Below are 11,323 nucleotides of genomic sequence, written 5' to 3'. Positions count from 1 at the left end.
CTTTTAATAATAAATCACTTATACAGGTTACTTGGTTATGACTGTCTGGAATATTTATTTTGAAATAGCATTTTAGTTTTTGTGTCTCAACAAAATTAGTGATTGAATTCAACACGAATGGCTTTTAAAATTGGTGATTAACCAAATAGAAAGGAGCTGATATTATTTGGATTGTTTATACTAGTTTTATCCTCATTTTGCCTTTTTTCAGCTTTTTAGAAATATACTACGGCTTTTTAGGTTGGGTAGAATCTGTGATCTCTGATTCAGTTTGTTAGCTTCCATAGCTATAATATGTTGTGTTTTCTGCAATCTGGCAACCCAGGTGTCAAATACTATTGGTTAAACTGAAAGTGGGTGGAGTCACAAACAAAAACAGACATTCTGATATGGAACATGCATTTCAAAGTAAATTAACTGTAGCTTTGTTTTTTCCGAAAACTAGTTTCCTAAATATCTTCAAACATGGTATTTTTATGTTTTGGTACAGTCAAAAAAAATTACATAAATCACTCTTTATTTACCATCATGTTCCAAATATGCACTTACCTACAGGAAAAATATATATATTTTGAAGAACAAACTATTTTAATTTTAGGGATATGGGAAATCCGTTATAAAATAACATTCTATGAATATGAAATATTCATATGTTACAACAGTAAAGCACAGGGAAAGACCTATTGCAACCCTTTAAACCTTTATTCTGTGTCACTTATCTAAAACATTTATACATTTAACTTATACAGGTTACCTGGTTTTGACTGTATGGAATATTAATTTTGAAATAGCATTTTAACACGCCTCTGTTCAGCTTTTTTAGAAATATACCAAGGCTGGGTGTCTGTGATCTCTGATCCAGTTTCCATAGCTATAGTATGTGTTTTCCGCAATCCGCCAACCCGAGGTGTCAAATGCTATTAGTTATAACTAAAAGTGGGCGGAGTCACAAACATAAACAGACATTCCGACATGGAACACGCATTTCAAAGGAAAACAACTCTGTAGCTTTGTTTTTTCAGAAAACTAAACATGTTTCCTAAATATCTGCAAAAATTTTATTTTTATGTTTTGGTACATACAGCACCTTTTAGTTACCATCATGTTCCAACTATGCACTTACCTACGGAAAACCAGTAATATTTTCAAGAACAAACAACATTGGACTACATTTGCTTTAATTTTAACGATATGGAAAAGACATGTTATACAATAACATTCCTATTGCGACCCTTCAAACCTTTATTCTTTGTCACTCATCTAAAACATTGTAATTTATGACATACACACAGGTTACTTGGTTCTGATGGTCTGAAATATTGATTTTTGAAATACCATCAGTGACCCTGGACCAAAAAAACAGTCATAAGGGTCAATTTTTCAGAACTGGGATTTATGCATTATCTGAATAAATAAGCTTTCAATTGATGTATGGTTTGTTAGGATAGGATTTGGCCAAGATACAACTATTTGAATATCTGTATATTATATATAAAATCAAAATATTGAGAAAATCACCTCTACAGTGGTCCAAATGAAGTTCTTAATGCGTATTACTAATGAAAAATTAGGTTTGGATATATATTAATGGTAGGAAATGTACAAAATATCTTCTAGGGAACATGATCTGTACATTTACAGATAAAATGTATAAGTTTGACCCATACAATGTATTTTTGGTGCTACTTAAGACTGGTTTTGTGGTCCAGGGTCACATTTTAGTGTCACAACAGAATCACAGTGATTAAAGTCAACATGAATGGCTCTTAATATTGGTTATTCAGCCAAACAGAAGGGAACTGATTATTTTGGATACATAAAAAGTGAAAAAGAAAAGTTAAAGGCAAAACCATGGTTTTAAATGAGCTTTACAGTAATCAAAAACTACAATGGCTCAATCATCTAGGTCTTTTTATCCTTATTAATAGCACCATGGATGAGGCCACCTATGAGCGCAAACCCTGTTATCCCAAACAGCGCCGTCAGCCCTTTCCACATGTTAGCGCTGTTCTCGTGCCGCTGGATGAAGCTCTTGTAATCACTGGGGATCAGGATGTAGCTGCGGCCGTCTTTGGGCGGCTGTAGCCTCATGATCTTATCCTGTTCCAGAACGAGCTCCCCGAATCCGGTGATGGATGATCCCACACGCAGCAGCTCCTCTTTTTCCTCTAGGGCCACAGGCCTCTCCCCGCTCAGCTCTCGCACAACAGCGTCCATCAGTCCCTCTTTGGCCTGTCTGAGCCGTTTGTGCACCTGCTCCAGGTAATCGCCGCGCGCCTCCAGAGGCGAATCCACACGGACCGAAACATCATTGATGTATGAGCCGGGCTGGATCAAGCTGAAGGGCACGGTGTTGGTGGTCTGCTGCTTGTTTACTTTTTTGGAAACCCTGTGTGGATGGTTTTTCATGCTTTAGTGATAATGAAGCATATAAAATAAATAGCTCTAGTGCTGGATGTTGATTGGTCAATACTATGCTAAATTGAGTATAAAGCACAACAGTTGGGTTCCAGAAGAACTCCAGACTTTTTCTCTATCCATCTTCTTCTTTAAAGGGGTCATCGGATGCAAAACTAACTTTTACATCTTGTTTGAAGATTAATGTGTGTTGGCACCACCCTACAATGATAAAAATCCACACAGTGGTATTTTTTTAATCTTTAAAAGTAATATCCCCTTTTTAAAATCAGGTCATTCTCAGCTTCTTGTCGTTGTGACGAAACACAGTTGATTGACATAAGCGTCTTACCTTAGACCCTGTCACCGAGCTGAAACAGTCCGAATACGATCGTCATTGTGTGACTCAGGTGCAGAGGAAGACTCTACTTGAGCGATTGAGGTGTTCTGTTGTTGGATGTAATAATGAACATAGCAGTAGTCATTTACTCCCGACATCTGAGCCGCTTAAGAGGCAAATGACAACGTTACTTTCGATTTTAAAGGAAAGCGCCGATCCCGATCTACATATGCGTCTATGTTCATGTGAATCAATCGTATTGCAGCTTCACCCACAGCAGAAGTGAGAAAAAGGGTTTTAATGCATCTTTGCAAATGGCCTTTCTTAATAATGTGCTTGTTGGCAAGTTTCACAGATAAACGCGGCTAAAATAAACATTACAGCTGGTAATCCCTCAGCAGAGAGGGGCGGGGCGAGCAGAGCTCATTTGCATTTAAAGGGCCCATGCAATAAAATGAGCTGATGTTTTGCAGAGCTGATTTTGACAAGGTCAAAGGGTGTTTTTTTACACTACTATTAAGAATTTTTAACCAAAGTATATTAGAGACTTTTCATTAAGACCCTAAAGAATCATATGAACTTGTGGAAAATGGGCATCCGATGACCCCTTTAACACAGAAGCAAGCCTATAGGTGAGACTTCCGGTTCATTAGCCGCTATAGGGAAATAAGGAGAAGAATAACAACGTGCAGTAAACGTAAAACTGCACTACAAACCAGTGTTTATAATTTAGATACATCACAATAATATGGTAAGACACATCAATTTGCAATATCAAGCCACAAAACGAGCCATTTAGTACTGCTAAAAATGGCTGGACTTAGATCAGGGTTTCTGCAGATATGAACAAGTGAAATTTAAGACTTTTTAAGACCTTTTTAATACCACCTTATATGAAATTTAAGACCTAAACCTGTAATGGAAATAGATATTATATTACATGCATACATGTAATATTTAATGTGTTTAATGTAAAAAGTAAACAAAATTTCATGGCTGTCATAAATTAAATGTATTACTATGATATACAGTGAACTTTTCATATCAGCAGATACTATTCCACACAAAATATCCCCATAAAAGTACCACTAGAAATATCTGATGTAAAAAAAAAAAATGCGATCCTTGTTTGGAACTATTTCCGTTGGTGAAACAGAAAAATATTTTGTCTAATATGTAAGTAACTACTTGACTAACTACTTGTTTATTGAGCTAAAATTAATGTAACATTTGTAATTGTGAGAATTTTCAGCAAAAAGCTCACTTGGTAAATTACTGAACTACATCATGTTATAAATAAACTATACATTTAAAAATTTTTACCTCAGTGTGTTTCTCACAAATAGACCAGAATTACACTATCCATTATCAATTTCTGTTTACGTTGAATGTATTAAAATAGGAATCTTTCTTGCCTTTCTATGCTTCGCTAGTTGTTTTTGTCACTTCAGTTTTAATCAGGCGGTTTGTTCGGTCGGGCAAGAAAAAAAAAAACATTTTAAAAGTATCTCGAAAGCTGGCAGTCAGCAGGCTCGACCTATATTTATTATTATTATTGATAACATTATATACAGAAAAGGGTAGTTTGACCGTTATTCAGCTACTGCAATTCTGTCTGAAGACGCAGTAACTTCCACAGAGAAAAAAAAATCTACAGTTGTTAGCAACTGGCCTTAGCCAAGCCCTATATTCATTTTTTTTTTTTTTCAAGCTAAGTATCGCTAAACTTGCACTTCCTCATAGCTAAAAAGTTAAATCCATTTTACTTCTGCGGTACAATCGGAGAGAGACTCGCGCCAATGACAGAAAGCTGATTAGCTATTGCATGCTGGTCTCATTTGTAGTTTAAATACAGCAAATTATATTTGGAATAGTGAAATAAAGAACTACAACACCACGGAAACAACTAAAAGAGAATTTAAATGAGAATTAGATGTAGCGTTACATGGACATCGGAAAAATAAGACCTGTGTAAAATAATTTAAGACCTAGAACAGCAAATTTAAGAGTTAAGGCCTTAAATTGTGATTTTTAAATTTTAGACTTTTTAAGACCCCGCGGGAACCCTGTAGATGAGACCGTAAATTATTTTTTTAACAATAACTGACCTGCTGTGAACTTTAATCAATGATACACTGTAAAAAGTTTTCACCAGATTCAGCTTAAAACTTAAGTTTAGCAGCTGCCTTAAAAATTTAAGTTAAATCAACTTAAGTCATTTCAACTCACTAGTTAAATCAACTCATTTAATTTTGAGTTCAAATGACTTGTAGTTTTAAGCTGATTCAACTTAAAATTTTAAGGCAGCTGCTGAACTTAAGTTTTTAAGTTGAATCTGGTGAAAACATTTTACAGTGTATATTTATTTGTTAAAACTATCTGTTCACATTAATTCAACTTATTTTTAAAATGGTGATGTTTAATAACAGAATTAGTGGTGAAAAACTACATTACCCCCCCAAAAAAATCCCACCAATCAGAGATTTGCAGAGTCTTTAGCTCCGCCCACTCACATGAAGCACAGTGAGTGATGTAATCGAGTTAGTCGATTACAGTACATAGTTTATAAAATATATAGTTTCTATAGATACAATCAACAACATTCAATGGATAATATTCAAGTTTGGAAATTTAAGTCTGGAAAAGTATGGAATTTTAAAATCGAAAACGTGCAGAAACCAGAGCACAGGTAAATAATGGGTTTATGTGAAATAGATCAAAAAAAGAATTGCCTGCGTTAACTCTGTATATTGACAGCACTAGTTAAATTTAAACAATGATAAAATTAGAAATTAAATTATATTCAATAACATGTTTTTTCCTATCCTATTGCTTACATGAGCAAAATGATTTGCAGTGAAGCATTTACCATGTTTTTAGAGCAGAGTTCCAGTATTTCCAGTGCTCATGCACAGTAATCTTTTGGATGACACCATGACACCGCGGTACGTACTGGCTGGAAATAGGCTCTCCATTGGCCTGCACCAGTCCTTCAATTGAGGGAAAATAATAATGCATCAATTAAGACTTTTAAAAGTATGAAGTGTAATGTAGCAGTTTATTTACCTTCCACAGCAACATAATGAAGTCTCTTGTTGGACGACGCATTCAGAATCCTGAGCAGGTGATGGTCTACTTGAAAGTTTGGTATCTCCTGTGAAGTGGAGGAAATGGCAAATTCACAGCAGCTCTTTGGATGTGCTTTTATATCTAATTTGGCATTTAATCAATCCCTTTATTTCACTTTCATTCAAAGTGACTTGCTGTAAACTTTCATACATGAGTCATTCAATATGTAGAGTACAGTCGTGGCCAAAAGTTTTGAGAATGACACAAATATTAGTTTTCACACAGTTTGCTGCTAAACTGCTTTTAGATCTTTGTTTCTGTGATGTACTGAATATAATTACAAGCACTTCATACGTTTCAAAGGCTTTTATCGACAATTACATGACATTTATGCAAAGAGTCAGTATTTGCAGTGTTGGCCCTTCTTTTTCAGGACCTCTGCAATTCTACTGGGCATGCTCTCAATCAACTTCTGAGCCAAATCCTGACTGATAGCAACCCATTCTTTCATAATCACTTCTTGGAGTTTGTCAGAATTAGTGGGTTTTTGTTTGTCCACCCGCCTCTTGAGGATTGACCACAAGTTCTCAATGGGATTAAGATCTGGGGAGTTTCCAGGCCATGGACCCAAAATGTCAACGTTTTGGTCCCCGAGCCACTTAGTTATCATTTTTGCCTTATGGCACGGTGCTCCATTGTACTGGAAAATGCATTGTTCTTCACCAAACTGTTGTTGGATTGTTGGAAGAAGTTTCTGTTGGAGAGTTTTGGTACCATTCTTTATTCATGGCTGTGTTTTTGGGCAAAATTGTGAGTGAGCCCACTCCCTTGGATGAGAAGCAACCCCACACATGAATGGTCTCAGGATGCTTTACTGTTGGCATGACACAGGACTGATGGTAGCGCTCACCTTTTCTTCTCCGGTCAACCCTTTTTCCAGATGCCCCAAACAATCGGAAAGAGGCTTCATCGGAGAATATGACTTTGCCCCAGTCCTCAGCAGTCCATTCGCCATACTTTTTGCAGAAGATCAATCTGTCCCTGATGTTTTTTTTGGAGAGAAGTGGCTTCTTTGCTGCCCTTCTTGACACCAGGCCATCTTCCAAAAGTCTTGGCCTCACTGTGTGTTCAGATGCGCTCACACCTGCCAGCTGCCTTTTGGCCACAACTGTACATTTCACCATCAGGAGAACAATAGTTCAATCTGATAGCTGCCAAACCTAATTATTAACTGTTTATTGTGAAATATATTTTAAAATGTAATTTATTCATGTGATCAAAGCTACATTTTCAGCATCATTACTGCAGTCTTCAGTGTCACATGATCCTTCAGAAATCATTCTAATATGCTGATGTTCAAGAAACATTTATTATCATTATTAATATTTAAAACAGTTGAGTACATTTCTTCAGGATTCTTTGATGAATAGAAAGATCCAAAGATCAGCATTTATCTGAAATAAAAAGTTTTTGTAACATTACACAGTGGGAGTATTCTATTCAAAAGCTTGAAATCTGTATATTTTGTTTCGGGAAAAGAAATTATAGAAGTTAATAGTTTTATTTAACAAGGATGCTTTAAATTGACCAAAAGTGATGATAAAGACATTTACAATGATTACAAAAGATTTATATTTTAGATAAATGCTGTTCTTCTGAATTTTCTATTCATCAAAGAAACCTGAAAAAAAATATTCTCAGCTGTTTTCAACATAATAACAGATTTTTGCAGCAAATCAAAATATTAGAATGATTTCTGAAGAATGTGTGACTAGAGTAAATAATGCTAAAAACTCAGCTTTGAAATCACAGGAATAAATTACGTTTTAAAAAACATTTAAATAGAAAACAGGTATATAAATAAATAATAAATGTAGGCTTGGTGAACAGAAAAGACTTCTTTAAAAAAAAAAACATTAAAAATCTTTGACAATTTTACCATTTTGACTGATAATTTTATTGACAGGCTTGTCTGGTAAACCAAATGTCATTTTCTTGATCAGGTTAACCTCAACTTGCAATATTTATTTGAGCTAAAGTCATAAAAATATTGCAAACTATAACAATGTATCTAACATAGTTAACAGGCAATGAATATACTCCCTGAAAAAAGCTCACTGGAGATCAAACATAAAAAAAAAAGAGGAAGTTTATAATAATGTGATCATAATGTGTCCACCGCAGAAGAGATTGACATCACATGATGCTGGTCACATGGTTTTGTCATAAACATTTTTAGTTTTCATGGGGTGTTTGGTTAGTCACATAGGTGACCATTTTTGTGGTTTGATCAGTAAAATAAAACAAATTAAATTCAAATCTATTTTTCTAAGATATTTACATTGTAGAAATCAATTTAATATAGATAATCTTGAGTTTAACATGTTTTATTCATTATTTTGAACTCGGTTTAAAAAAATGGACATTGCAAAAAACCCTCATTTAACCCTCTGAGCCTCTTGAGTCACACTTGGCTCCTTCGTGGTTAAAAGTGACAGAACCTTTAAAAAGTAACTTTTTTATGATACTATGCGATATTTATACAATTTTAATAAAAAAAAATTTTCCACTAGAATTTTTTTTATTTATAATTTTTCAATAAATGCAACATTTCACATTAAAATTGCTTGATTCCACTTTTTCTTCAGCACAGTGGCTGATTTGTAGCTTGTACCACCAAAAGATTATCTGAATTATTGCAGTTTTTTGTATTTCCTATTCATTTCCTATGTCGGTCATTTTTGACCGCAAAGTTGTTGTTTTTTTGTCCCTTTAACATATACGAATCATGTCAGTGATTTTTTTGTGTGTGCTCACATAGCAAATGCAACAAAAGTCACCAAATGTCATCTCATTCCGATGAAGCTACGTTTTTTACTATTTTAAAACATACAATTTTTCAGTCAAAAATTACCAAAGAGGCCCAGAGGGTTAAGGGACAGAAAGACAAAAAGATTATAGTAGGCCTATATATTCTCCTGACTGATAAAATATGAAGGTTTCCGAAGGATATTGTTAGAAATTTTTTTTTTAATTATCATCAATAGACATTAAATATACACTTAATTACAGAATGACCCATATCCAGCCTGGAGGTTAAGTGTCTTGATTAAAGACACAATGATGATACTACATTCAAGCCCAAAATTATTCATACCCCTGGCAAATTCAGACTTAAAGTTACATTTATTCAACCAGCAAGTTTTTTTTTTTGACCGGAAATGACACAGGCTTCTCCCAGAAGATAATAAGACAATGTACAAGAGGCATCATTGTGGAAAAAAAAACCAAAAAGTGTTATGTCCAAAATGATTCATACCCTTTGCAAACTGTTCTGGCAACATCTCAAGGCAAACAGTCCAACAGACACTGAACACCGCTGGGTTCCACGGACACAGACCAAGGAGGACACCACTTCTCCAGATAAGGCACACAAAAGCCCACTTGGCCTTTGCAAATGCTCATCTGGACAAAGAAGATGACTTCTGGTCTTCTGTTTTATGGTCAGATGAAACAAAAATTTAATTGTTTGGCCACAATGATGTAGCCTTCATTTGGCGTAAAAAAAGGAGAAGCCTTCAACCCTAAGAACACCATCCCCACTGTCAAACACGGTGGTGGGAACCTAATGTTTTGGGGGTGTTTTTCAGCCAGTGGACCAGGGAACCTAATCACAGTCAACGGCACCATGAAAAAGGAGCAATACATCAAAATTCTCAACAACAACATCAGGCAGTCTGCAGAGAAACTTGGCCTTGGGCACCAGTGGACATTTCAACACGACAACGACCCAAAACACACAGAAAAAGTGGGGTTAGCAGACAAAACATTAAGGTTTTGCAGTGGCCCAGCCAGAGTCCTGACTTAAATCCAATTGAGAATCTGTGGAGAGAGCTAAAGATCAGGGTGATGGCAAGGAGACCCTCCAACCTGAAAGAGTTGAAGCTCATCACTAAAGATGAATGGGCAAAAATACCAGTGGAGACATGCAAAAAGCTGATCAGCAATTATAGGAAGCGTTTGATTGCTGTAATAGCCAATAAAGGCTTTTCTATTGATTATTGAGAAGGGTATGAATAATTTTGGACATGCCACTTTTGTTCAAATGTTTTTTTTTTCCACAATGATGCCTCTTGTACATCGTCTTATTATCTTTTGGGAGATGCCTGTGTCATTTCTAATCAAAATATGTTGAATAAAAGTAACTTTAAGTCAGAATTTGCCAGGAGTGTGAATAATTTCGGGCTTGACTGTATATGAAGTATGAGTTGTGGGTTTGAACCTACAGCTAGTTCAGATCTATCCCACACTACACCAGGATCCAATTGTCCAGTTTCTTTGCTAGCAGTGATGTGGAGATCATTACAGTACCTTTAGCTTCCGTACTTCTTGTCTTTTATCTGAATATAGTTTATAAAACAGGCCAGAGAAGGCGAAGCAGGATCCTGCACATATGACGGTCAGTGGGTGAACGAGATTATCACTCATTTCTGCTCTGGAGAAAGAGAGAAACACAAAAAGCTTGTTAGAAATGTTTAAACATGGTAAACATGGTAAAACGTTACTTCCAACCTCAGCACAATAAATAGCAATGGGGCTGGCAAAAATGTGTTGATCAAAGTAGAAAGCTCTGTTTTTATGGTCATACAATTAAATAAAAAGTCTGTTGATGGTTATTTAAAATTCAAAGAAGTATTCAAACAAGGAAAGAAAATTCACATCCTGGTCCAGCTAGTTTAGTTTCGTTTAGTAAAACCTAGTTTTGTTTCTACTTCATTTTAACGTTACCTCTTTAGTTTCTGAACAGATATGGCAGTGAAACCATAGTATGTATACAACAAAATATCTATCTTACAAACTATCGTGAAAATGTCGTGAAACATACATTAGCAAGTAGCTACTTCAAAGGCAAAACAGCAGGTGAGGGCGGACAGATATAAACCTCAGCGAAAGTAAAACATGTCAGAACAGTTTAGGTTACGAACGATGAATCAGGAACTATCGCTATGACCACTAACGTTAGTTTAAGTATCCAACATTTATATTATGTATTATATTTATTACAGCTTTACAGTTAAATAGTTCTCGCCATTAGGATTCTATTTCTCACCTGAAGTTTATTATACACACAACCAATCCGCCATCATTTGAATTGCAGTGTGCATGTGTGTCCACAGGGGCTGTAATGAAGTGAAGACACTCCCACTAGCATGGTTTCCAACAGAGCCATAGAGCGCAAACCCCGCCCCTCCGCCGATTTCATTGGTCAATTCAATCTGTCACTCACAGTTTCGTTAGGAACGCCCCTACACATTTTCCCGTTTTTTATTTAATGCTTTTTAAAAACAAATTCATTACGTGTTTAATACATAAAACATTCTAGTGTCATGGCATTTAAAAAAAAAAAAAGCACTCTTGGAAGGGGTCAATTGCCAAATGCCAGTGAGCTACTTAAAGAGACAATTCCCAAAAAAGCACCAAGCATTTTTGTCTCACAAAATCTTGAATCTCAAAAGG

At 35.5% G+C, this 11,323-nt stretch overlaps 1 protein-coding gene across 1 annotated transcript; it reads right to left on the bottom strand.

Moving 5' to 3' along the window:
• Window positions 1-1,161: 1,161 nt before the first annotated feature.
• mul3 (mitochondrial E3 ubiquitin protein ligase 3) lies at window positions 1,162-10,975 on the bottom strand. The gene is made up of 5 exons (XM_073849618.1): window positions 10,917-10,975; window positions 10,178-10,301; window positions 5,804-5,891; window positions 5,607-5,727; window positions 1,162-2,389 (listed from the first exon to the last, which is right to left on the bottom strand). The coding sequence occupies exons 2-5, from the start codon at window positions 10,292-10,294 to the stop codon at window positions 1,903-1,905; spliced, it is 813 nt and encodes a 270-aa protein (XP_073705719.1). The 5' UTR covers window positions 10,295-10,301; window positions 10,917-10,975; the 3' UTR covers window positions 1,162-1,902.
• Between the last annotated feature and the right edge of the window lie 348 nt (window positions 10,976-11,323).

Source organism: Garra rufa, chromosome 10, assembly GCF_049309525.1.
Source record: "Garra rufa chromosome 10, GarRuf1.0, whole genome shotgun sequence".
In the NCBI taxonomy this organism is placed as follows: Eukaryota; Metazoa; Chordata; class Actinopteri; order Cypriniformes; family Cyprinidae; genus Garra; species Garra rufa.
This window is presented reverse-complemented; position numbering and strand designations above follow the sequence as displayed.